Consider the following 27,059-nt stretch of genomic DNA (forward strand, 5'->3'; position numbering starts at 1 on the left):
CACCCACAAAGAGCAGTGTGAAGATGAGGGTGAGCTGGTAGACGGCGTGGCCCAGGATGTTCTTCATCATGGTCCGCGAGATGAGGGGCTTGTTGCGGCCGTACGGCTTCCTCAGAAGCAGGGTCTCGGTGGGCGGCTCGGTGGCCAGCGCCAGTGAGGCGAACGTGTCCATGATGAGGTTCACCCAGAGCATCTGCACAGCCTTCAGAGGGGAGTCCTGGGGACAGCAACCGTGGAGAGGGCTGTCGTGGGGAGACCAGCCCCACCTGCTGCCACCACGTGCCTGGTGTGGGGCTCATCACTGGGGGCTCAGCAGCTTCCTGCTGGAGCCTTGAGGCCGCTCTGTTCATTGGGTCTGCCCTCACTGGCCTGCCCCCTGAGCAGGTTCGCTGAGGCTTTCCCTGGAGGACAGCCCAGACCTGCCCACTTTGGCTGTCTTCTCCCCCAAGGACAAAATGGACTCCCAGGGCCAGTGGCCACTGGCTCTCTGGTAAATACAGCCACATCCTTGCCTGCCACCTCCCTTCCCCCCTCCCATGAGTCTCACCTCCAGGCAAGGCCACAATGTCCCCCACCATCTCCAGCACAGACTCCATCTCCTCTGTCTCCCTCTGGCCCCTCCCCGCTGCCTCTTTCCCCTCAACCAGTGGTTCTCAACCTCTAGCCCTTCAAATACAGTTCCTCATGTTGTGACCCAACCATAAAATTATTTTTGTTGCTACTTCATAACTGTAATGTTGCTACTGTTATGAATCGTAATGTAAATATCTGATATGCAGGATGGTCTTAGGCGACCCCTGTGAAAGGGTCGTTCGACCACCAAAGGGGTCGCGACCCACAGGTTGAGAACCGCAGCCATCAACCATTAATGGCTCATGTCTCTCCTACCTTACCAGCAGTGCCCCAACCCTGTCCTCTTCTCACCACCACTCAATTTCTCTTTATCCTTTACCCCACTTTGATGTCAGCAGTTATTGTTCCAAATATAACATTTTTATGGTAGAAAATTTGGGCAAGTAAGGAATAGCGCAGAAGCTAAAACTCATCAGTGACTGAACCACCTATAGGTTCCCACCGTCCAGTCTGGCGTGGATCGTCCCACACCTTTGCCTGAGATGGGATCACCTATTCATACCGTCCTGTGCAGTCATGCCATGCAGTCGGCACTGCCCAAAGTTGCTGAATCCATCCGTCTCCCTCTTTCCTCGCACTCTGTGTGCCTTGTCCTCTGGCCTCCCCGTGCCCCTCAAAAGCCTTTCCCCAAGGTCACCACCCACTTGTCACAATTGAGGAACACATATTCCAGCCAATCTCACTGGCCTCATTGGTGTCTGGCCACAGCCTCCTCCTTGCACCCCTGACCCCACTCACCTCGAGCTCCTCCTCCTCTCTGAATGTTCCTTTTCCTTCTCCATCTCCCTCAGGAGCTTCTCCTCTTCCCCTGCCTCTGAAATCTGTGCTCCCGGGGCCCTTGCCGAGCCCTGCTCTCTTCCTACACCTGTCCCCTGGCTGCAGGGGCCCCATCCTCCCCCACACTGCCCACTTTCCAGCCCAGCCCTCTGCCTGTGGCTTCAGCCTCATCCACCGGAGAAACACCTCCTCCAGGAAGACACAGGCCCTGAGAGCCTCATAGCTTGAACTGAGCTGTTCCTGGTCCCTCTGTCCTCTCCATGTTCCTCCTGAGGCCCCCTGTCTGCACCCCATATTCTCACTACCTCCTACGTATTTATCAGAGCTCCGCCTCCTGCCCATTTCTCCCACCTCTGCCCCAGCTCAGTCACATCCTACTCCCCACACCCTCAGCTTCTTCCTGCCATCAGCCTTCTATGATCACGTGCCCCTTGGGGATAGGGTCCCCGGTCTCCACATCAAGGTCTCCATGGCCCTGCCCCCAACCCAATCTAAGACCTTTAGGCAAACTGAAACCTCAGTTTCCCCGTCTGGCATCCGCTGGTCTCCAAGAAGCCTTGTGAATTGCCAGGTTGTGGGAGTGTCCCCAAGCCACCACTAGAGGGAGCTTCTCACCCACAAACCTGGAGAGGCCCTGGAGTAGGAAGGAACCCCTTCAGCCGACCCTCAGACCCTCTCAGGCCTTGGGTATTGGGTGCTGCCATGTGTATCCCCAAGGGCTCAGAATAAAGCAGAGGGGAGCAGTGTTTCCAGGGCCACACAGCTCTTTGGGGCAGTGCCGGCCCCCAGGCCTCGGGGTTCCTGTGGGCAGGAACTCGTCTGCCCACTTGGCCGCAAGTCGGGGCCAGCCTTGGAATACGCCTGTTTCCTCCCGGGCCAGCCTGGTCAGCCTCTGGGGGAGGCAGGAGGCTGTGGGAGCAGTGGCAGGAACCTGGCCTGTCCATACCCCAAGCCTCAGTTTCTGCCTCTGTGAGATGGGGATCAACACTGTTTCCTGCTGCACGGGGCAGGTGAGGAAGCAGGGGCTGCTGAGGTTGGGGCCTGTGGTTAACTGCCCCTGGGTTCAGGACCTGGGGCTGCTCAAGACCCAGGCTGAGATCCTGACAGACAACTGTCTCTCCCCGTGACAGAGTCCCTGACTCCCCACTATGGCCCCCAATTGGCCTCAGGAACCCAGGCAACCAGGCCTCACCAGACACGCTCCACGTCAGAACTAAGACCCCCTGGGCCCTGCCGGCTCCTTGCCCCCCATCTGGCTGCCTGATCCCCCTGGGCCCAGCCCTGCCCCACCCTCCCTCTAGTCCTTTATGTGGCCATCAGCTCTGCCTCCCTTGGGGATAGCCTCTCCCGCCTCCTGGAGCAATGACCAGCGCTGTGCCTGGGCCAGGCAGGCGTGGAAGTGAGGTCTAACCTCTCCCACTTGCCTGCTGACCTTGGACAACCCCCCGCCACATCTCTGAGCCTCATTTCCTCTGCTCCGCTGGGCTGGCACCTGAGGCTTGTGCTGCAGCTCCTGGCCCCCAGCAGGTGCCACTGATGGGTGGGACAACCCGGGGTGCCCTCCCCCAGGCTTCGGCATGCTCCACCCTGCCCAGCCCTCGGGGGACCCACCTGCGTGATGCAAGCCCCCGTGAAGGCCACAATCACAGCCACCACGTTGACTGTCAGCTGGAACTGCAGGAACTTGGATATGCTGTCGTAGACATTGCGGCCCCACATCACCGCCTTGACGATGCTGCTGAAGTTGTCGTCTGTCAGGATGATGTCCGAGGCCTCCTTGGCCACATCTGTACCTGCAATGCCCTGTGGGGACGGGGACAGGAGCCTGGGTGGGTCAACCGAGGAGGCAAGCAGCTCTAGCAACACTGCTCTCCTCCCCTCCACATCCTCAGTCCTACACAACCCCCACATATATACACCCAACTGCCAGCACAGCCAGATCATATGGCACACATGTGTGCATACAGACGCATATGCATGCACACACACCTATTCCTGACAGACCTAGCACCCTGGGGCCAGCCTCTCTTTAGGAAGCCTCTTCCTGCCCCTCCCCTCAACCCAGACCCCTTAGTGCAGGGAGCCTCCCTCTGTCCTTCCAGGGGGCCAGGCTGGGCACATGAGGTGGACGGTGGGTGGGCTGAGTGTGAACTGGGGGACCCACATCGCCAGCCTGAGGCTGTATCGTCCATGTTCCCCTAACCCCCTGCCCGTGAGCGCCTGCCAGATGCTGCCCTCGGCCCCTGCAAGCCGCTCCTACCATGGCGAATCCCACGTCCGCCTTCTTGAGTGCAGGACCATCATTGGTGCCGTCTCCTGTCACGGCCACCACCTGCCGCTGCTCCGTGTGGGTGCTGTCGATGATGCCTGTGGGAGGGGACAGGGGTGTACTCAGGGCCCTGGGGTGTGCTATGGGGCAGGGATAATCTGGCCAGTCCTGAACCTCAAGAGGACACAGGACTGGGCACAGCCTCCTCTCTGTCCCCTGCCCTGCCTGCCCACCCCCCTCGTGGTTCTTCCCAGCTCCAGGGTCACCCACAGCTCCCAGCACCTGCAGGGGATGTCGGGCATCTTAGCCCAGTACTGGCTTGCAGCCCTCCATGGTCTGGGCCTGCTCACCTCTCCAACACCCTCTCTTCTCTCTGCAACCCATGGCCACCCCAGCAGCCACCCTGGCCAGAATCGCTGCCCCCCTGCCTGTGCTCCAAGGGCTCCAGGGTTTTGCCAGGGGCCTACCATGTGCTCCCCCAGCACCACCTCTCTGGGAGGTTCAGTCACACCTGAGGAGGTCTAGGCTGTGCCATTCGCCAATGACCCCTGACCCACTGTACTGGCCTTGCTCTCTCTCTAGACATTTATCCTCAATAAAATCCTCAATAAATAACAGAATGAACAGATGTCATGTGGCCCCTGCCACTGAGCTGGGGCCAGTGGAAAAGGATGGGTGAAAGATCTCACTGGGCATGTGTGGAGTTTATGGGCAGGACAGAAATTTGAGTGTCAACCGTGTCATGTCGCTCTCTCATTCTGCACATCAAATGTGTCACCAAGGCCGGAGGATCCTGGCTCCGAAATCCCACTGGGATCCTTCCGCTTCTCTCTGTCCCCATCCCTTCTGCCTCACTAACCCAGGGCTCCCCTTCCAATCTGCACAGCAGCGCCTGAGTCTGAACCTGGCCCCCAGCATCAGCGGAGTCGTTCTCTCACTGCCCACTTGGCCTTGGAGGGACATCTGCATTCTTAGCTCCGCTCACAAGTCCTCCATGGTCAGAACTTGCCCATTCTCTGATCATCTCTTCTCTCAGCCCCCGGCCATCCCTCATCTGTGCTTTAACTACAGGAATGGCTCTTGGTCCTGCAGAGCCGGCTCCACTTGGCCCTGTCTTTGCACAGGCTGTTCCCTCAGCCAGCTCCCTGTCACCCACCTGCAGGCTCAGCTCAGAGCCACTTTCTCTGGGAAGCCTCTGTGACCCCCTGCAGGCCCCCACCCTAACTGATCACTGCAGCTCCCATCCATCCACGTGCCCCTCTGTCCTGAACCTGGCAAACAGCACAGCCTGTGGAAGGAGGAAATGAGTTCCCTGACTTCAGGCACTGTGCTCCCTACCCCCCCCCCCCCCCCCTCCAGCTCTTTGTGACCATGCAAGTTCCACCTGCTTCCAGGCCCAGCTCCAAGGCATGTACTCGGGAGTCGTCCCGGCTGCGCCCTAGCTGACCCGCTGCCAAGGACTCTCCAGCCTCTGTCCACTTGGCACTTGCGGCCTTCATCCCTGCAGGGTCCCCTGGCCTGCCTGGGTGCTTCTCTAAGGCAGAGGAAGGGCCGGTTTTTCCTCTGAGGCTTCTCAGGCTGGCACTGACCTTTCCGCAGGCCTCCTACTGCTCCCAGGAGAGGGGGGAGCTGGGAGGACACCTTCTACCAGACCCTGTCCACCACCTGCAGTGCTGGCATGGCTCTGCCATGCACGGCCACCAGGGGCCTTCCTGCGGTCACCTCCTGTGGTCACATCCCTATCCTGTTTCTCTGGACCTCTCAGGAGCTGTTCATGCTGTGGGCTACCCCTTCCTTTTCACGAGGCTTCCTTCCTTGCCTCCTGGCCCACTGCTCCTGGCTGTGCTCCTCCCTCTGGCTGCCACTCCTTTGTCTCTTTGCCCGTCGCTCAGGTGTGAGGTCCTGGGTTCACCCCACCTGTGTCTTCACCTCTGGCCAGCTGTCTCCTGAGCCCTGACTCCACAGATAGCCATCTGTCCTCCAGACATCTCCACGTGGATGTCAGAGGGCTTTCAGCTCAGCCACCGAGTTTCCCCTCAAATCTGTCCTTCTCTCCTAATTCCTAACAGCTAGCTGCTGCTCAAAAACTACATGCATGCTGGTGGGCAGCCGGCTCTGAAACAGTGGAGACTTATGGGATCTTGGATCCATCTCTGCCTCATACCTCCACCACATCCAAACAATTGCCAGGCCCAACCCTTCCCCCACAGAACAGTTCTCAGACCTGCTGACTTCCTGTCCACCAGCACTGTCACCACCCGGTCCAGGTGTCACCTCTCACAGCTGGACAATCCTGGTGGTCCCTCTGCTTCCGGGCCACTCTCCACACAGCAGGGAGTGAGCTTCCTAAAACAGTGCATGTCCCTTCAAGGCCCTCCCACAGTCCCCACCCTGAGCTGGCCGTGCGGGCCACTGTCTGGCGTTCTAGGCCCTGCATGAGCTGAGGCTGGCACCTCCGTCTCTGGTCTCCTCCTCTGATCGCCCTCTCCCCTCGAGCTCCCAGACCAGCCAGTTGAACATCTTTCCACACCAGAAGGTGCCTGGAAGTCTTTGCCTCTGGGCTTCCACAGTGCGGTTCCCTGCCCGGCCTCAAACGTAGGCACTTGCTCCTGGCCCCCCAAACCATCTTCCATGGCCTGTGATCTGACACCAGCAGAGGGTCTCAGATCACCCTTCTGTTCCCCCAGTGAAGCCTTTATCTCTATGTAGGGAAACCAGCTATTTACTATCTGCTGGATGGAACCTGAACCATGAATTCCAAGAGGGAAAGGCTATGACTACCAAGAGCAGGCCCAGCACACAGTAGATCCTCAGTAAGCATTGATCAAGACAATGAGTGAGTGAATGAATGAACAAGTGAATGAGTGAACGAGTGGCTGAGTAAGAAATGGGGATGGAAATTGAGTGTCAGAGTGGGAGGGACTTGCCCAAGGCCACAGAGCAAATCAGTGGCAGTGCCAGGACTCGTACCCAGGGCTTTGTGATCCTGAAAGTACCCAGCATCTGGCCACCTGAGTGGACTCAGCAAGGGTACATTCTCTCTCTGGAGGGAGACAGGGAGGGAGAAGGATGCTGGTTGTGGGCCTCAACCATCAGATTGCAATTCCTAGGCCATCCTCAAAGTCTCAGAGACCAGGCAGATTAAAGGTCTTAAACTCCCAAGCTCTGGGGCCAGACAGAGCATCAATAAATGAAGTGTGCTGAGTGTCAGAAAATAATGAGTATTGAAGACGGCATCAATCATGAGAGAGCAGGATCTGTATAAAGTCATTCAAATTCAACATAAAAGAGGCGTTGTACCACCAAGTAAAATACATCTGTGGGCCCCATTCAGTCCTCAGGCCACGAGTTTTGCTCCTAGACAGGCAATCTCATTGCTCCTTTAGGAATTGAAGCCCAGACAGAAGATTCACAGCCTCCTCATCTCACTATGGCCCTTAGGAGGCCTCCAGGGCTGCAAAGAGGGCGAGATCAGGGTGTCCCACATGTGGGGAGCCCCAGGCAAAAGCCCTTTTGTCCTGGGAAGAAGCGGTAGGTGCCAGGGAGGAAAGGCTGTAGGGGCCTGGCACCTGGGTCTCAGAATTGCCTGTGCCTGCCCAAGTCTTACCTTTGACCAGGGTGTGCTTGTCTGTGGGGGAGGAGCGAGCCAGCACCCGCAGCTTTGGCCAGATCTTGTCGATTCGCTCTTGCTCAATCTGGAGAGGGATGCAGGAGGGGGCGGATTGGTGGGGTTGGGGAGAGAAACTGAGGGCTGGAGAAAGGAGGGAGGTGCCTAGAATCACTGGGCTCTTGGCACATTCGCTGGCTTCTGGACAATCATGCAGCACCCATGCCTCCCAGTCCCCGCCCCCCTCCCCCCTCCGTCCAAGCTCACACCTCTGAGCGCCCTTTGCACTGGGCCACATACCTCCCCCTTCTCGTTGCGGATCCTCTGGTTGAACTCCTTGCCCTCAAGGCACAGAAAGTCCTCCCCAGGATGGATGATGCCACACTTGATTGCGATAGCCCGGGCTGTGTTGATATTGTCGCCGGTGACCATGCGGACCGTGATGCCTGCCCGCTGGCACTTCCTGATGGCTTCTGGGACCTGGGTGGGAGGGCAGGCGGCATGGGGGTGGGCATTACCTTGGTCAGGTCCTCCCTGCCTTCATGGATTCAGAGTGAGCCCCACTCACAGGCAGTGCCACTGTAAGGGGCCTCGCTGACCAGGAGCTACTGATGGCACATGGACCATCTCCACCCCTGCTTCTCCCATGGAAGGCATTATTAATCAACTGCAGCACCCTCTGATTAAACCCTGATATGGCCTCAGAATTATTCTCTGTAGAGAGCCAGGCAGCTGCCACCTATCAGCCATGATAGCCCACCCTAGGATAAAAACAATGTTATCCAGACCTAGGCAAGGACTTTGAGAAAGGACCCAATAAACTCTCCCTCAGATCTGGCCCCTTGAGAGTATAGAACACTCTTCTACTGCGCAGGATCTTGTCTCTGCTTTATCCACATGCACATTTCCTGCAAAGTCAATGATAAATATATTTGTGTATTTTTAGGTTTTTTTTTGTGGGGGGAGGGGAATTGCATTTGGGGACATTTTATTTACAGAATGTGACACTGGCTTATAATAAATGCAAATGATTATGTTTCATGTAAAGTATGACATTTCCCTGTGAGAGTAACAACTGCCTCCTGCCCTCTCTGTAATACTGGTATCTGGGCCAATCAGGCCAGGCAGAGCTAGCCAATCAGAGGCCAGCAAGGCCTCACCCAGACCCCAACCTTATGCAGAACTGTGGATGTGGCCAGCAATTAGGTTGCAAAAACCAGCCTGGAGCTGCCAGAACACAGATCAACTTTAGAGACAACACAGATCAACTGGACAAAACTCTTACCCATGGACAGTGGCAGATAATAAAGTAATAAGGCAATATTTGGTGCAAAAAAATTTTTTGAGCAGGAGAGGACATGTCAAGGGCAGAAAACCCTATGTACTAAGAGACCAAAGCACTGTAGCACCTCTGGGCTGGAGGGGCTGAGTCCCACATCCCACTCCTGCACCTCTCAGTACCTGGGAGCTCACGTCCACCCTGGGGGTGTCTCAGGGAGCTAAATCTGCCAAGTCACTGTTGAGAGAGTTTGAAGACCGTTTGGGGGTGAAATGTGCCCTCCCCGCCCGCCCAAGATACATTGACATCCTCACCCTCAGCACCTCAGAATGTAACCTTATTTTGGAGGCAGGGTCTTTATAGAGGTAATGAGGTTAAGATGAGGTCATTAGGGCCTGGCCAGTGTGGCTCTGGTTGAGCGTCAACCTATGGACCAGGAGGTCCCAGTTCGATTCCCAGTCAGGGCACATGACCAGGTTGCAGGCTCAATCCCCAGTGTGGGCCATGCAGGAGGCAGCTGATCAATGATTCTCTCTCATCATTGATGCTTCTATCTCTCTCTCCCTCTCCCTTCCTCTCTGAAATCAATAAAAAAATATATATTTTAAAAAAGACGAGGTCATTAGCGTGGCCCTCACCCAATGTGACCGGTGTCCTCATAAAGAGGGGACATTTGGACATGACTCACACACAGGAAGAAGGCAGGGGTCAGGGTAATGCTGCTCCATGGCAAGGAGTGCTGAAGGTTGCCAGCCGAGCACCGACGCCGGGGAGGGTCCTGGGACTGGTCCCTCCCTCACAGCCTCAGAAGGAACTGACCTGCCCACACCTTGATCTTGGACTTCGACCCTCCAGAACTGGGAGACAGCACCGTTCTGTTGTCTGAACTGCCCAGGTTGCTACAGCAGCTTAGCAAACACAGAGCGTTAGCATGTTGGTCCAAAACCTGACTGTTGATGACTCCTGCCTGCTGGTCCCTTCCTGCCCCCAGGATTTTAATAACAAGGGTCGACCTTGAAAATATCTGGCCTCTGTCCACACCTTTCTACAGCATCATCTCAGGTCAGGGTCACTGCCCAGCCCCTCCTCAGCCTCCCTGCCTCTGGCCTTGCCCCTCTTCCCTCTTTCCCCTACCCTGACCACCAGGAGCATGACCTGCTGAAGCTCAGCCTGTGTCACCTCCTTCAGGGGCTGCCCCTGGTAGAGGAAATCCAGGCTCCTAAGAATGACCACCTTGTGGCGGAGTGAGGAACAAATGGCACGAGAGGCAGGTCAGGTCCTGATAAGGAGGCCTCTCCAGCAACGAGTTCCCTAAGAGGCCTGCTCTGTGTTGGCAGGTAGTGATCTCCCTGTCATTGAGGTACTAGCACAGGTGAGCTGAGCATGGCCTCTTCGAGGTGTATGTCCAGGGTCGAGGAGGAGCCTTCTGGGGCCTACTCAGGGGTGGGGGTCACATGAGCAAGGTTTCTGCCTTCTGCCGCAGTGGCTGCTCACATAGCAAATGTGACCTCTTTTTATGGAGCCGGAGGGAGTGGGGATGTAGAACGTCCACATCCTGTTTACATAACGTATCGTGTCCTCACAATGGCTGTCGCTGGGGCTGCAGCCCCGCTGTCTCCAGTCCCAGAGGATAGGGAGGAGCCACTGCTCTTTTGGGGACGCATACCTTATGTGGCTCCTGCCCTAAAAGAAATAGTTTAGGTTATATTTGTTTCAAAGAAACTTGAGGTCCTGGAGTTGGAAGGAGCTATAGGTTGTGACTCTGACCTATATTCATTGCCTAGATCTCCCCGCAGGTGTTCCCGACAGAAGGCCGGCCAGCCTCTGCTTGCACGCCTCTGATGACAGGGTGCTCACTGCTGCCCGGCTGATTGCTCTACAGCGGAACAAGTCTATCGAGTCCTTCCACATATTTCACATAATTGTCCTTGTATTCTTGCATGGAGGCAGGGTCTTTGTCTTTGGTAAAGATCTGCATAAAGGGCTCTGGGAGCACAGGGGAGGATGCTGTTACTTTAGAAGGAAGTCGGTGGGGAGAAGAAATCTGCGAGAGCTTCCTGGAAGAGAGGACATTTGAGCTGCTTCTGTTCAGCCAACACTAACTGAGGCTCTGGTGCCTGGCACGCTGCCTTGGCTGTGTCCTGGCTGCAGAAGATTGTCCCGTGAGGTGCACAGGCAGGGAAGGTGGAGGGGTGCTGCCGATGAACCGCTGCGGGAGGCCTGGAGCGGCTGAGGCTGAGGCTGAGGCTGAGGGAGGGCCATGAGGCTGGAGAGGGGCCTGAGGTCCAAAGGTGCTCGAACCAGAGCCTTGCTCCCTCAGGCCTGGGAGCCATGGCACATTCTGAACTGGGAAGGTTATTGGTGCCATGTTTTAGAAAGACTTCTACTTTCAAGACTGTCTCAGGGAGCTAAACTGCCGACCTGGAACCCCATTCTCTGGGTCTCCCCCAAATAGGTCCGCTGGGGAGAAAGAGGAGGAGGCTAATTATTATGGCCCCACCCTTCTCTCTGTGCAGTGGAAGCCTCCCTGCCTCAGGACAGAGGGCTTAGGGCTTTGCCCTGGGCTCAACCTCAGCCTTGGTTTCCTCTTCTGTGAAATGGGGATGACAGTCTCCACCCTTCAGGGAGGCTGGAGGTTCCTGTGACAGGGGCCGAGCAGCACCAAGCACAGGGCCTGCAGATGCTGGTGACGAGAATGCATCTGCATCCACACCCCAGAATTCCTTGCTTGTGTTGTTCTGCTGGGGGAGGGGAGGGGTGTGAGGGGGTGTGGATGCAGATGCAGGGTGGGTGGGGTGCAGTGGGCATCTGGGCATGAGGAGGAGCCGGTGGTAGTAGTGGGATGGATGGGCACCCTACCATGACTCTTGGGTCAGATACTTTAGGGGCCGGTGACCTGCCTCAAATGCTGGGGTACTCGAGACAGACCTGGAAAAACCTGAGGGGCCTCCCTGGCACCTGAGATACTCCACTTCCTTCCTGGGCAGTGGCCCTCCTAACTGGACGCCTTGGTTGTGCTTCAGCCAGTCCTGCTTCATGCTTTTGTGTGCTGGGCATCTACATTTCCCCTTCTCCAGACATCTCCTTAGGCTCTGGGCTCTGGAGGGTGGGTGCTGCCCATGGCTCGGAACCCTCCAGAGGGCCTGGCACAGAGAAGGTGCTCTGTAAATGCCGCGCATTGTGAGCCAGCTCGGTGCTTAAGTCCCTTTAAGTCTGAGCTGGGGCATGTGATTTTATGCACGGCCAGATGCATGCGTTTGGATGGGGATTTGCAAACCCTTCACAAATTAGCTCCAAGATCCATTTCTAGCCCTTTTTCTTACAAACCCGATTGGGGTATTCACTAGTCTCCAACACTTAGCAACCCTTCCCACCTCCTTGCCTTTGCCTGTGCTATGCCCTCTGCCTGGATGTCCCATCTTTCATGGGAAGTGCTCTCTACTCATAAGCCATCCTTGCTTTCTCCAACCCCAGGGCACACTTCCTTCAACTGCTCTCAGTACCTCCTCCTATTGCTCACTCATTCATTTATTTGGCAAACAGCTATTGAACGTTTAATGGTTCTGGGCACTGAGGATTCAGAGATGATTAAAACTCAAGCCCCAGGGACATCAATCTGCTTGAAATATGCGTTCTACATAGATAAAGTAGCTATAAAACTTAAAAAAAGATTCCTTCTTTTGCTAAAATTATCCTAAATAGTTCTCACTGAGGAAAAACAGCCAGGAAATGGGCGCTTCCTGTTTTCATTAAATAAAGGCTTTTAAACATCTGCTGTTTCTGTTGACAGCCGGTTGTCTGTGACTCCAAGGGCTCCCACACCCCCGGATAACCCAGCAAATCCCAGACGGGCACACTCCTGATGGCTTTCTCCACACTGGCCTCGATTAGCCTCAGAAAATGTACCTGCAGTAGCGTCCTGTGGTGGAGTGCTTGACAAGGCTGTGTTTATCTGTTCTGTCCCGGCCTTCTTGTGGGAGGAAGGCAATCTGAGGTTCTCCCCCTTGACAGATGGGGAAACCAAGGAGCCAGAGTTTGTTTTCCTGTGGCAGCTGCAGACCGAGTCTGAACGTGCTTATTGGGCCCTAGAGGTGGTCCAGGCTGAGGTTTTCACCCTGGCCGGCCTCAGGGCTGCCCAGGAGAACTTGACACAAACACACCCACTGAAGGCAGGAGAGATATTCCCCAAGGCCATCCAAGACACGGATGAGGGTGCTGTCTCTGAGGTGGGAACTGGGGAATCGGGGTAGCTGGGGGGCTACTTCACCCTGTCTGTGCCACTCAACCACTGAACTGTTTGAATTGGGCTCCACGTGCATAGATTACTTAGCCTGAACAAGAATAAAAGAACTACACCTGCCAGTTTCCACAGGCCCCGTATCCACCTGCCCCCTCCCTCTCTGGGAGATGCTGAATCAACAGGTAAGAGCTTTATACCTTTGAGTAGTGGCATCAGTAACTCCTACTGTGAATGTCCAACTTTCTCATTGTTTAGATGGGGAAACTAAGGCCCCGGGAAAAGACGCACGGAGGTCTTCTGTGAAGGAGTGGCAGGCACAGAATTAGAACCCATGTCCCTTGACTGCTATTGTCACTTCAGTAAGTTGCTGTGCTCTAACACCATTTACAACTTCTAAATCTACATCCTGGGGGTGAGCCAAGGTGAGAGAGATCACCAACAGGGATGTGCTGACTGAAGGGAGGGAAGAAAGGGGTGAAGGTAAGCCTTCCAGTCAGCTGGCTCAGAATGTCAGAGCTTGGAAGTGACCTGAGGGGCACCTGGGCCAACCTCCCATTTCACAGAGGAGGAGACTGAGGCACAGAGAGGGGAAGTGGCCTGTCAGTGGCAGGGTTGGGGCTTGGACCCACGTTCTTTACTGTAGAGGCCTCCAGGATGAAAGTGCACCCCTCCTGCTGGGTGGGGCAGCAACCCCTCCCACAGCCTGAGCCTGCAGCCACGTCTCTGGATGATCATACTGTCAACAGAAAATGCCAGGGACCCAGTTCAGCCCCTCTCAGGAATCTTCTCTCCTCTCCTCACCCTCCTGAGGTGCTTGCCTTTTCTTTTCTTTTTAAACTATATTTTATTGATTTTTTTACAGAGAGAAAGGGAGAGAGATAGAGAGTTAGAAACATCGATGAGAGAGAAACATCAATCAGCTGTCTCCTGCACACCCCCTACTGGGGATGTGCCTGCAACCAAGGTACATGCCCTTGACCAGAATCGAACCTGGGACCCTTCAGTTCGCAGGCCGAAGCTCTATCCACTGAGCCAAACCGGTTAGGGTGCCTTTTCTTTTTTTATGGCACCCAGGAGAAGGTCCTGGGGCAGGAAGACAGAAAACCTGTTCTAATCTGAATTCACTGGGCCACTTACAAGGAGAGACTTTGGGAATGTCACTCTCCCTGTTTGGGCTCAGTGTTTTTATCTGCATATTGGGGGTGTGGGGAAGTGTTTGGACTAGATCAGCAGTGCAAACCTTGAGTTGCCCCCTGCCTCTTTAGTGGAATGTGAAGTCAGTTTAATGGGTGGTGACCAGAATTTAAAAAAGAAAGAAATACAAGAGAATAAGAAATACTCAAGTGCATTACATGACTTTGTGAGATCTTATTTCAGTTAAGCATGTGTGTCTGCTGAGTCATGACATAAGATACATTTCTTATCATTGCACTCATGGCTACTTTCCACCCACCCCAGGGGTGTTTTGAGGCAGGGTGATGAGCCAGGAGCTCTGGGCATGTGGGGCTGGAGGGGGATCCTGGGGATGGGAAGGACAGGGGAGCTGCAAGCCAGCCTCATGCGCTGTGCAGGGTCAAGTCTCCAGGGCTTGTGAGGAGATAACACATCACAGTGAAGCCTGAACCCATTAGCAGCTGGTAATGAGCAGGCGTCCCATATCGGGGCTGAGAAAACATCCTGTCTGTCCAGGGAGAGATGTGGTCTGCAGGAAAACGCATATGGGCTCTGGTGTAAGCACCAGGGCACTAGTTGTCTTTGCAGTTTTAGGCTCTGGGTGGGAGTGAGGAGGCCTCTGTGTGTGTGTGTGTGTGTGTGTGTGTGTGTGTGTGTAAGATGAACACCAGGCAGTGTTAGAAGATTGGAGTTCAAGTCCTATCCATTCTCATTCATTCCTTTCACAAACACTTATCGAGCATCTTCTGCAAGAGAGGCTCTGTATTAGGGGCTGTTATGTGTCATTAGATCCAGAATAATGAATCTATTGGGGAGGGGCAGAAAGGAAGGGGATCCACATTTACGGATCACCTATCTTGTGCCACCTTTCCTATTGCCTGTATGTACATGATTTGGTGATTTTAGTATCCGTGTGTGTGTGTGTGTGTGTGTGTGTGTGTGTGTGTGAACGCGCGTCTGCAGAATACTATTATCCTATTTACAATGAGGAAATGGAGACTCAGAGAGGTTACGTAACTGGTCCCAGGTCACCGCAGCCAGTAATGCTAGGCCTCAGGATCCCAGGTCTGTCTGATGCCTGAGCTCACACTCTTGATCCCTCTCCCTGCAGCCTAAATGTGAAAGTCCATGTCTGTGACCTTCTTGTTTCTTTTGGTCTTTGGAATCAACTTGGGGGCTGGAAACTTGGTGAGCATCTTGTCTACCCCTTTCCCTTGAAAAGGAGAAGGGAATGTCCAGAGACTCTAAGAGGAGCAGGGAATGCCCAGAGGCCCCAGAAAATAGTCAGGGCAAGTGGGGAAGAGGGAAGTTGCCACTGATGGAGGAGGGTGGCCCCTGGAGCACTGTCACCAATCCTACAGTGGTGGCCACCTGGACCCAGCTGGGGCCTGGCCAGGAAAACGGGTCTAGACCCCAGGCTGTGTTAGTCCTGGGAGGAAGGAGAGGCTGGCCCCTCTCTCCTTGCCTGGTGTCCCTCAGGGTAAGTGACTCGCTCCATCTGTCCACATCAGTGTTTTGGAGACTTGAGGTAGCTCTCTCCTCTCCCCACAGCCTCTCGCTGGCCTGGGCAGCCTGACTAACCACCCACATCCCATCCTTCCCGACCCTGCAAACCCTCAGCTCTGAATTCTTGGCTCAGATTCAGCTAAAGGAGACTGAAGACCTACTGTAAGCTGAGCACCGCATTAGATGAACTTGGTACATCAACTCCCTCCACCCTCATGGGGAAGGCTGTGCTGTCGCCACCCCCTACCCTTCAGCTTGAGAATCTGACCTTCTGTTACCTTTCTAGGTCTGTTCCCCTGGAAACCTGATCAAGGTAGACTGTCGGCTGTGACCCTAGGCAAGTTGGCAAGTGTGAACTAATTGGTAAACCGGATCTGGATGGAGAGAACTCTAGATGCTGACGGGAATACCACACTTAGGATTGTCCTGAGTCTGGTGACCTTTGTTACTGGCCATCTCCTTTTCATGGACCTAGGAATCTAGGCCTATGAATTTGTTACAGGAGGTCCTGGCTCCTGTGGAGCAGGAGGCTTCTAAAACAGGGCAGCACTCACGCCTATCCCTTGGAGGGCCAGTGGAAGGTCTTGAATGGCTGGGTGGACGGCTCCAGGATTGCCGGCATGGTGTGGATTCCGCCTTATAACCTGAGCAGATCAATGCCAAGTTTGGCCTATGCTGGTCTGATGAGTCTGAATGTCTAAGAGAAGGTAAGAAAACCCTAGGTGTGTCACAGAGTAACTGAGGCTCAGAGAGGTGAGGTGACTTATGCCAGGTCACCCAGCTGGCTGGACTCCTAGCCTCAACCCTTTTCCCTGATCTGCTGGTGGGGGGCCTACCTCAGGCCGCACGGGGTCCTCAATGCCCACCACACAGATGCAAGTGAGGTCGTTCAGGATATCATTCTCATTATCCCAGTCAGGCTCGGGGCTGCTGGGGAAATCGCGGTAGGCCACACAGATGGTGCGGAGCCCATCACAGGCCATAGGCTCGATCACCTTCTTCACCATCTCATCCCGGTCACGGGGCCGGAAGACCCGGGGCTCACCTGACCCGTTGAGGATTTTGCAGCACCTGGGGAGGGTGGGATGGAGATGGGTAAGGTGCAGCCAAGGGCCCAGGGATCTTTTCTCTGACTGGCTCAAGTTCATCTCCTTCACCCCAGTGATGCCCAGCTGGCTGTGGTGGGTCATCCAATGCCAGTCCAGCCCATCTCCCATAAGGCTCCAGGGCTGGTACAGGCCCCATGGGCCCCAGGCATGGATGAAATAGGAACCACCAAAAAGAAATCAGGCAACCTCCTTGTAATATCTGCCCCAGCGCACTCAGCAAGAGCAGGTTTACTTTTATCTGTTTTATATTCACAAGATTCATCTGAAAAAATAGTTCCACAGCAAAAATGGCTTTTAAAGGGTATAAAACTTAGGCTAGTGGTTCTTGACCCTGCTTGCACATTAGAATGGCACGAGGGACACAATAAATAAATACCCATGTGTGAGCCTTACTCCACAAGTTTCAGTTCAGTTTGTCTGGGGTAATTCCAGGAATCGATGGTTTCTTACAAGCTCCCTGGGGTGATTCTAGGGTGTAGCCAGGGTTCAGAACCACTAGACTAGACCAATCCCTTCAAGGTACAAGTGGGGAAACTGAGGCCCAGAGTCAGGGAGTAACTTGCCTAGTTCTCTAGGCTTAGATCTGGTACCTGGAGTCAGAGGAGACTGGCTGACAGTGAAAATCACTACCATCAACCAACTCTATTCTAAGGGAAGTGAAATAAGAGGGATCTAACAGTGATAATGTGTAGAACTTCCTACTAAGAGAAGAGGAGGAGGAGGAGGACGCTCGATAGAAATTTTAAAGAGGAAATAGTGGGAAAAGCACCGGGCAAGGGACCTGGAGGTGGGCAGGGCCCTCTCTGAGCCTCTGGGTGCCAGATGGCTCCTCTGGCTGGACAGCTGGAGCTGTGACACCCATGGTCCCTGGCTCCCCGCGCCACGGCCCGCTGGTTGTGCCACTTACTTCTTGAGCACGATCTCAGACGCGCCCTTGCTGTACATGCGGAAGCTCTCGTCCGGCAGCTTGATGACTGTGCTCATGGACTTGCGCACAGAGTTGAACGTGTACACTTTGTACAGCTTCTCCTCCGGCATCTGGCTGCGCACGGCATCGTAGTCCTGCTTCAGGTCCAGCACGAAGCCCAGCAGGCCGCACTCGGTCTTGTTGCCCACCTGCCGAGGCAGTGCGCCCTCCTTCTCTGGGGGCTGTGAAGACAGAGGTGGGGGGTTTCACCGGGGGTTGCCTCTGTGGTCTGAGGGGTGGGGGCCAGGCTCTGGGAGCCCTTGGCCTTCCCCTGCACCCTCAGCCCTCTGCATCCCAGACACAATCCTGGCTCCGGATGCAAGGAGTTATGCAAGATCAACTTAAAAAAAATTACAAGCTATTTCAAACATGAAAAGTGATAGAAAAAAAATAAGAACCTTAGAATTATGCCTTCTTTTCTTCTTCAGATTTTTCTTTTTTAAGAAGGAAAACAAGACAGGTAAAATTGCATCCCCCGCCCCCCCCCCCCCCCCGCCCCTGGGTATCTCTTTTTATTGGCATAATCCATTCCTTGTTCCAGAAAGAACCTTCTCTTAAATTTAGCATTAATCATTACCTTGTATGTCTTTTTTTTTTTTTTCTTAAACAACGAAAGTTTATTTTCCCACAGTTCTGGAGGCCAGACGTCTGAGATCAATGTGTCAGCAGGATTGTTTTCCCCTGAGGCCTCTCTCCTTGGCTTATAGATGGCTATCTTCTCCCACGTCTTCACATGCCCTTCCCTCTATACACGTCCGTGTCCTAATTGCCTCTTCTTATAAGGACACCAGTCATTGGATGAGCGCTCACCCTCAGCAGCTCTTTAAAGACCCTATTTCCAAATACAGTCACATTTTGAGGTGCTAGGAGTTAGAACTTCAGCATATGAATTTAGGGGGACACAATTCAGCTCACAACACTTTCCAATAGGTATTAATCCTGACCAGTATAGAGCAGTCATGGGACTTGACCATAAAGGTTTCCTCCTGCCTCTACCCTGCCTGTCTCACATTCAGTAGCAATGTCACTCCTTACCTCCCTGCTCTCTGGGAACATCCAGTAGCTCTCTTTTGTTCTGATGCAAGTAAGCCAGGCCGGTATTTGTGTAGACCTGTGATCCTGGTTGCACCCAGAACCACATAAGAAATTTTAAAAATTCTTAAATTTTTTTTTCCAATTACAGTTTACATTCAATATTATTTGTATTAGTTTCAGGTGTACAGCATAGTGGTTAGACAATCATATTGTTCCCTCTGATATTTCCAGTACACAACTGGCGCCATACATAGTTATTACTATATTATTGACTATATTCTCTATGCTGTATTTTCCATCCCCATGACTATTTTATAACTGTCTGTGCTTGTCAATCTCTTCACCTTTTTCACCCAGACCCCTAACCACCCACCCTCCTGTCTGCCAACCATCAGTATGTTCTCTGCATCTGTGAGTCTGTTTCTGTTTTGTTTGTTTATATTGCTTTTTAGATTCCACATATAAGTGAAATAATATGGTATTTGTCTTTCTCTGACTGACTTATTTCACTTAGCATAATACCCCCTAGGTTCATCCATGCTGTCACAAGGTCATTTATTATTTGTATTTTTAATTTTTTTCTTTTTCTTAAAGAAGACCCTTTAGCAGTTCTTGTAATACTGGTTTGGTGGTGATGAACTCCTTTAGCTTTTTCTTCTCTGGGAAGCTCTTTTTTCTGTCCTTCGATTCTAAATTATACATAGCTTAGCTGGGTAGAATGATCTTGGTTGTAGATCCTTGCTTTTTATTTCTTTGAATATTTTGTACCAATCCTTTCTGACCTGCAAAGTTTCTGTTGAGAAATCAGCTAACAATCTTATAGAAGCTCATTGGAGGTAACTAACTGCTTTTCTCTTGCTGCCTTTAAGATTCTCTCTTTGTCTTTAACTTTGGCATTTTAATTATGATGTTTCTTGGTGTGGGCTTCTTTGGGTTCATCTTATTTTGGACTCTGCACTTCCTGGATTTGTATGTCTAGTTCAGTGATGGCGAACCTTTTGAGCTCGGCGTGTCAGCATTTTGAAAAACCCTAACTTAACTCTGGTGCCGTGTCACATATAGAAATTTTTTGATATTTGCAAACATAGTAAAACAAAGACTTATATTTTTGATATTTATTTTATATATTTAAATGCCATTTAACAAAGAAAAATCAACCAAAAAAATGAGTTCGCGTGTCACCTCTGACACGCGTGTCATAGGTTCGCCATCACTGGTCTAGTTCTTTCACTAGGTTAGGGAAGTTTTCTGTCATTATTTTTTCAAATAGGTTTTCAATTTCTTGCTCTCTCACTTCTCCTTCTGGCACTCCATGCTGTGAATGTTGGTACACTTGAAGTTGTCCCAGAGGTTCCTTCTGCTACGCTCATTTTTTAAATTATTTTTTTCTTTTTGCTGTTTGGCTTAGGTGTTTTCTTGCTTCCTTATACCCCAAATCACTGATTTGATTCTCTGCTTCATCTACTCTACTGTTGATTCCCTGTAATTTATTCTTCACTTCAGTTAGGGTATTTTTCATTTCTGACAGGTTCTTTTTTACGGTTTTCATGTCCTTTTTTATGCTGTTGACGTTCTCACTAAGTTCCGTGAGCATCCTTACAACTGCTGTTTTGAACTCTATATCTGGTGGTTTGCTCGCTTCCATTTCACTTCATTCTTTTTTTCTGGATATTCCTCCTCTTTTTTCATTTGGGACCTGTTTCTTCATCTCCTCATTTTGGCTGCTTCTCTGTATTTGTTTCTAGGTATTAGGTAGAACTGCTATGTCTCCTGGGCTTGGTAGAGTGGTCTTACATAGCAGTATCCTGTCGGGCTGGTGGTGCAGCCTCCCCTGTGTGGGCTGTATATACTGTCCTGCTATAGCTGAGCCTTGATTGCTGTTGGCATGTCACTGAGAAGGATTGACCACCAGGCTGATTGGATGTGAGGACCAGCTATGACTACAGTGGAGGAGCTGCTGTGCAAGAATCAACCCTATGGAGCAAGACTTGCTTCAGTAGGGTTTTGGTGCCTGCTGAGTCCACCCCTTGAATGTGTCACACATGGAGGTGGGAGAGTTGTAATCTGGTGTGGCTTGAAGCTGTCCACCAGGTGCAACCAAATGAAATGTTATTTTTGTAGGTCAAAATGGTCAAACATTGACAATTTCATGTAGTTTAACCTAATGTATGTATGTGTGTGTGTGTATGTGTAATGCTATTTTGCATGTTGAAAGCTTCTTGCTTTACTCATGTACCATTACATTTTTGAGAGTCATCTGTGTTTATTGTGCTAGTTTGAACTGCTCTATGAATTCAATTCTGTGATAAACCACAATTCACTCCTCCATTCTCCTGCTCCCTCCTTTTTCCTTTTCTCCAGCATTTGGCACCGGCGAAGGGCTGGCCCTCCAGCCCAGATGCTGGGCTGCATGAACACCACAGCCTCTGACCCAAGACTATCAGTGAACCACCGACCACAGCCCCAGCCCCTCTCACTTTTGCAGTGGCTGCCTGAACCGGGCTGCTTCATGCCTCTGTACCTGCACCCCTGCTGTTACTTCCCTTCCCTGCCAGGCAAACGCCTCCTAGCCCGTTAAGGGCCAGCTGAAATCTCTCTCTCTTTGAAAATTTCCCTGTATAAAGGAGTTGTTGTACTCTTTTCCCTGTGGGTTCCTAGGGCCAGCACAGAGCTCAGTATACTGTAGGCACTTACTAATTGTTTGCTGGATGGCTCAATGCAGACCACTCTGGTGGGGGAGGTGTAGGTTAGCAGGTTAGAACAAGGCACCTCCTTGGGCACTTGTGGGATTAGCAGAAAGCTGTGGGAAGTTCCTATTTGCAGGTAAACTCACTTCCCCCACAACTTACACATGTGCATATGACCACTCATATTACTTGTACAAAATTAACATGTAGCTACTCAGGTGGAGGTGGCTTTGGGAGTGGTAAAAGCCATCACAGATAAACCCAAACCTTAGAGAGAATTTGAAGAGGAATAACTACCTATGAACATGCCCGAGTCTCCCCTCCCCCATACCATTAGTGGCTTTTCATGGGTCTCAGGCTGGCCTTGCACATAAACACTCTGCATCCTCATCCTCATTCTTCCTCTTATTGCTTACAAGAGCAGCCTAGACTGGAAAGTGGACTCTAGAAGATGCTAACATGGACCAGCTATGTGGGTGACAGGCAACAATTAGACACGAGTCTTGCCTCCCCTTACCTCTACACTTAGGGCTTAGGCTGGGGAGCTGACCTGAGACCTGTGGGGTCATGGGCATTGATAAGTCATAAGGAGGACTGAGCCTTGGACTCCAACCCCTCACCCTCAGTTTCTCATCTGTAAATGGAGAGACTGGAGCAGATGATCTCTAGCCGAGAGAAAAATCAACCCAGCCCATCAAGCGGATCAGGGTGAGGGACGGCAGGGCAAGGCAGGGCTGTGCGCGTGGAAACGAGGCTCAGGACACCCTTCCTGCTCCCATGCCATGCTGGCTCCATCTCCTTGGAAGGGTTCCCCCTGCTGAGCTCTCTGCTGTGAAAGCAGAGGAATCTTTGATACAGCTTTCCATTTCCGATGTTCGGGAAAATAAATGCTAAGCCCTCTCTGTTGTCTCTGCAGAATGCTGTTATGCTGTGCTTTTAAAATTTATATATTTATTTACTTTTTATTTTATTCTTAAAACAATTTTATAATTAACCTTCTGGCGATTTCCAGAATTTTATGTATTTTCCACTATAGTTTCTTTCCCCCTCCACTAATAAAAGAAAACGACGACACAGAGGATTTAAATAAAAATGCCTAATTACTTATTTGCCCAAGAGAGCTGAGCAATTATGCCTACAAAACACCCGGCATTTTATTACCCTCTGTGAAATATTTTAATTTTCCCCTAAAAGGATCTCAAACAATCCATGGTTGCAAATGGCAGAGCTGCCTCCCCCATGATTCAACATAATTCAATTTGTTTCCATGGACTTGAGCTCTGAAATTGCCTACATGCATTACCAAGAATCAGAGGCCCACCCTTTTCTCTTTTGGCTTTTTTAATCTTGACAAACCCAGAGGTTTTGCTATTGCTGTAGACTTTCCAGGAGGCTTTTTATCCCCAGGGCTCCGATACTGTAGGGAGGTAAGGTGTGGGTATTATTCTGTCTTGGACAGGAAGCAGGCCCAGGAGGGAAGTGACTTTTTCATGGTCACAGACCTGCTGAGGAGAGGCCTGGGGCTTTCCCCAAGCCTCCTGACTCCCCGTGCAGGTTCCCTGTGTGGGTGCTGAGCCCTTTAGGAGTGTCTGGTGCAGCCACAGCTATAACTTTGAGAGGACAATTCATGTTCCTGCTTTGGGATACTTGGGAGTAAATACATCCAAGATCAAGAAATGATGACTTAAAGAGCTACAAGTTATAAATAACATCTGCAAAAGTGAGATTAAAAAATGTAGCTGGCATGTACCACCGCACAATCATTAGGGTAGCTACTACAAACAATAAAACTGAAAACACGTGTTGATAAGAATGTGGAGAAACTGCAGCCCTGTACGCTCTGGGTGGGAATGAAAATGGTGCAGCTGCTTTGAAAAGCAGTACGGTGGTTCCTTAAAAAATTAAACATGGAATTACCCTAAGATCCAGCAGTTCTACTTCTGGGTATATACCTGGAAGAACTGAAAGCAGGGACTTGAAGAGGTATTTGTACACACACATTCATAGCAGCATTATTCACAATAGCCAAAAGGTGGAAACAACCTAAGTGTCCACTGACAGATAAATGGATAAAGAAAATTTGGTTTATACATACAAGGCAATACTATTCAGCCTTAAAAAGGAAGGGAGTTCTGACACAGGCTACAACATGGATAAATCTGAGGACATTGCGATAAGTGAAAAAATAAGCCAGTCACAAAGGAAAGATACTGTATAATCCCACTTATATGGTACCTAGAATAGTCAAATCCATAGAAATAGAAAGTAGAATGGTGGTTGCCAGGGGCTGTGGGGAGGGAGAAATAGGGAGTTAGTATTTGATGGGCAGAGCTTCAGTCTGGGAGATGAAAAGTTCTGGGATGGATGGTGGTGATGGTTACAATGTGAATCTATTTAATACCACTTAACTGTACACTTTAAAAACAATTAAGATGATACAATTTTATGTTAAGTATATTTTACCACAATTTTAAAAAGCCTTAAAAAATCCCCCCCCTCCCAACAACCCAACAATAGTAGCATGATAAACAGCAGCAACTGCAACACCATGCTGCTTCTGAGTCCATCTGAAAACGCCTCTCTGCACACTGGCTGTGTTTGGTGGCCTTGCCTCCTCACCCATCGAAGACAGCCACTGGCTCCGGGTGCCGGGTGGCCCAGCCAGCCTCCACAGCAGCAGCAGGGACCATTTTTTGAATACCGGCTCTGCTTTATTAAGCTCCTCACGTGTATCATCTGGTTGTGGGAGGCAGGCTGCTGTTATTTCCACTTTACAGTTGTCCACATGGAGGCCCAGAGAAGTGAGGCCACCCTGCCAGGAAGCAGCCGAGCTAGGATTTGCCCCCAGGTGTTTGGCTCTGAGCCCTCGGCACATGCTCTCCCAGCAGCCCTGCCTCTCTGCACTAGCATTTGCTCATTGACTAGGTCACTGGTTGGAGAACGGGGTGTTTGTGTGCGCCTGTCTTGCTTGTTTCTGCCTTCCACTGTGTGATAACCAATGAATAAATGGATACTTTTGTGTTCGTGTGTGGGCTGCTGCCCATGGGAGGCCAGATGGGATGGAATTTCGTCAGAATTTTTGCCTCTAGGATGGTCACGTAGAGGCCTACCTCCTCAGGAGATTCTCAGGTGCCAGCCCCCTGAGGAGCATGAGGTGGCAGGACTGAGCCAGCGAGCCACGGGGGCTTCCCTGAGAAGGCGTCCAGGGTGATGGATGGGACAGGCTAAAACCCTGGGGAAAGCAAAGTCTTTGGGATCCTCTCAAGCTCACCAATACATTGTGCATATGTGTGTGGTGTGTATATGGTGTATTGTGTATGTATGTGATGTGTGTGGTATGTGTATGTGTGCAGTATACTGTGTGTAGGTGTGTGGACATTGGTGTATGTGTGTGGTGTGATCTATGTATGTGTTGTGTTGTATATGCATATAGTGTGTGGTATGTGCATATGGATGTATTTGTGTGTGTGGTGTGTATGTGTAGTGAGTATATGTGGTGTGTTGTGTTATGTGTGTGTGTAGGTTGAGGGAGTAAGATGTAGGGATTAATAGCTCTGTTAAAAATTGTAATTCCCCGACTGGGGTTATTTGCTTTAAACTCTTCTCCCAGAGATGGTGTTCGCAAAACAAAACAACAACAACGATCAAACCAAAACCAAAACCAAAACCAAAAAGCCACATACAGCTCCAAACAGTTGCTGAACTCAATGCAGAGGCCCTGCCATTTTGTATACCAGACCTCCACTCCCTACCCCAGCTTGCCATCTTAGTCCCTGCAAAGTCATTTCCAGAGTCTTCCATGCCTCTGGCACCCCTCGCTTGGCCAGAGCCAGTCTCAGAACATGGCTTGACTGGGGGACTTTGAGGCTCATTCAAATATTCAGTTGAGCCAGGAGATAAGGTTCAAGAGTTGTCTCTCTGTTTCCCAGAGTCACTACCTCCTCTCCCTTAAACGTGTTCTCACCTTCTGGGGGTGACTGGGCAGCCATCTCAGTGTAGGGACGGGTATGCCGAGGACCTGGGTTTCTGACGGGGTGAAGGTGGCTTATTTATTCAGGAAAACCATCCTGCCAGGAAGGTCCTTCCCGCTCCTTCCCTCAGAACACTCCCAGGGCTCCAGGGAGGTCTGCCTTTCTCTGAAGAGTTTATGTTTTCAGAAATATGCCATAACTTTCCAACAACTTAGCTTCACAAGCACCCGTCCTCAGGTTAATAATTCAAATGTTAACAGTAGTGTCAACCTACTTTAAAGAGGACTCATAAAATATGAAATTAGAGGTCACTTAGGTGGTCTCAGTACGCAGAATAAATGTGGGTAGAAAAGGAGAATGCTTTCGCAAGAAAGCACCTGTGCCTCGGAAGTCTGAGCAAGGAGCTATCTCCCTCTAACGCTCAGCTGTGCTCTCAGAAGCAGCAGGGCGAAGAGAAGAAGCCAGTAGAAGTCTTGATGTTCAAAGAGTCAGAGATGGCAAAGGAAATCGGAACGGGTGCCAGGATTTCTGAGACAGGGAAGCAATTTCTGCCAAGAAGATGACTCATGCAGCTTTTCTCTGAGGGCAAGTTTAGTTCCTAACGATTAGAAATAAGAGTGGAAAGAAAAAAGCTGCTGCCATCCTCAGAAGGATTGGGGTTGAGGCCTCTGGAGGGCCCTCCTGGGCTCCCTACCAACAGCCCTGGCCCTCCTATCACCCTCCACCCATGTCTGGAGTGGCTCTGAACACTTACTAAGGGCTTATCTGCTGCTCCCTAGCTCCCCCCACCCCTTCCAGCCTCACCTCTCATGATTCCAGCCTAGAGAGAGACATGCCCTGGCCACAGGCCCCCACATTTTCTGAATAAGCCATACAACTTCAGGTCTCTGGGCCTTTGCAGGGCTATGCCCCTTTGCCCACTTGGTAAACTCCTCCAGAATTCTCTGGGCCCAACTCTGTCAATTGGTGGTTAGGTTACTTGATGTTTGTGCATCTTAGTTTTTTAAGCTGCAAGGTGGGACTGCTCATATTTGCCTGATTACCTGGGAGGGGTGTCGAGGGTGAAACAAGACAGTGGCTGGCAAAGCAAACTACAGAGGGTAAGGCTCAGAAAGAATCTCAGAGGCAGTAAGAGTAAGAATCGGTGTGGACCAAGTGCTGGGAGCTCCACACAGATTTCTCATCTGATCTTCACAGCAGCCCTGGAACAGCCTTAAGGCAAAGGTGCAGCCAGGCGAGTTGGGCAGGAAGTGGTGGGGTGCACTGGCTCTAGATCTCATAGACCTGAGTTCTAGTCCTGGCTCAGCCTCTTATCTGCTCTGCGACTCTGGGCACGTTTTATAACTCCTCCCAGCTTCAGTGTGCATAACTATGGATTAAAGATGTGATGTCACCTCCTCATGGGGTTGTGGTACAAGGCAAGATGGTGTAAGCACACAGCATTGAGCCTGGCTAAGTGAATGTTAGTGATTATTTATATTAGCTTACAGACTGGAAAACAGAGGTTTGAAGAGGTTAAGTAACTTGCCAAGGTTACACTCAGTGATTTTTGGAGCTTGGAGTTTAAATCCTGGTCCAATGGACTTCAGAGCCAAAGCTCTTAACCATCACTTCCTGGACTAGGGGTCAGGACATTTGGGTTCTAACTCCACCAACCCATGGATGGCTTGGCAAAAGTCCTTCCATTCCTGGGCCTCAGAGTAAAGTGAGGGGGCTGGACCAGGCGGTCTACAAGGTCTGTGAATCTATGTAGATGATACCCACACAACCTATCCTTGCAAATATTCGTCTACTGTGCTTTTTTTT

General features: G+C 51.5%; 1 protein-coding gene across 16 annotated transcripts in view; it reads right to left on the reverse strand.

Moving 5' to 3' along the window:
- The window catches only part of ATP2B2 (ATPase plasma membrane Ca2+ transporting 2), a 205,256-nt gene that overhangs the window by 17,784 nt on the left and 160,413 nt on the right, over positions 1-27,059 (reverse strand). For all 16 annotated transcript variants that reach the window (XM_059663572.1, XM_059663569.1, XM_059663562.1 and 13 more), the window contains 7 exons: positions 17,501-17,742; positions 16,321-16,555; positions 7,587-7,766; positions 7,287-7,374; positions 3,671-3,777; positions 3,022-3,213; positions 4-217 (listed from right to left, as the gene is read on the reverse strand). In XM_059663572.1, coding sequence (XP_059519555.1) covers positions 4-217; positions 3,022-3,213; positions 3,671-3,777; positions 7,287-7,374; positions 7,587-7,766; positions 16,321-16,555; positions 17,501-17,742 — 1,258 coding nt within the window. The remainder of the gene's footprint in view (positions 1-3; positions 218-3,021; positions 3,214-3,670; positions 3,778-7,286; positions 7,375-7,586; positions 7,767-16,320; positions 16,556-17,500; positions 17,743-27,059) is intronic.

Source organism: Myotis daubentonii, chromosome 14, assembly GCF_963259705.1.
Source record: "Myotis daubentonii chromosome 14, mMyoDau2.1, whole genome shotgun sequence".
Lineage (NCBI taxonomy): Eukaryota > Metazoa > Chordata > Mammalia > Chiroptera > Vespertilionidae > Myotis > Myotis daubentonii.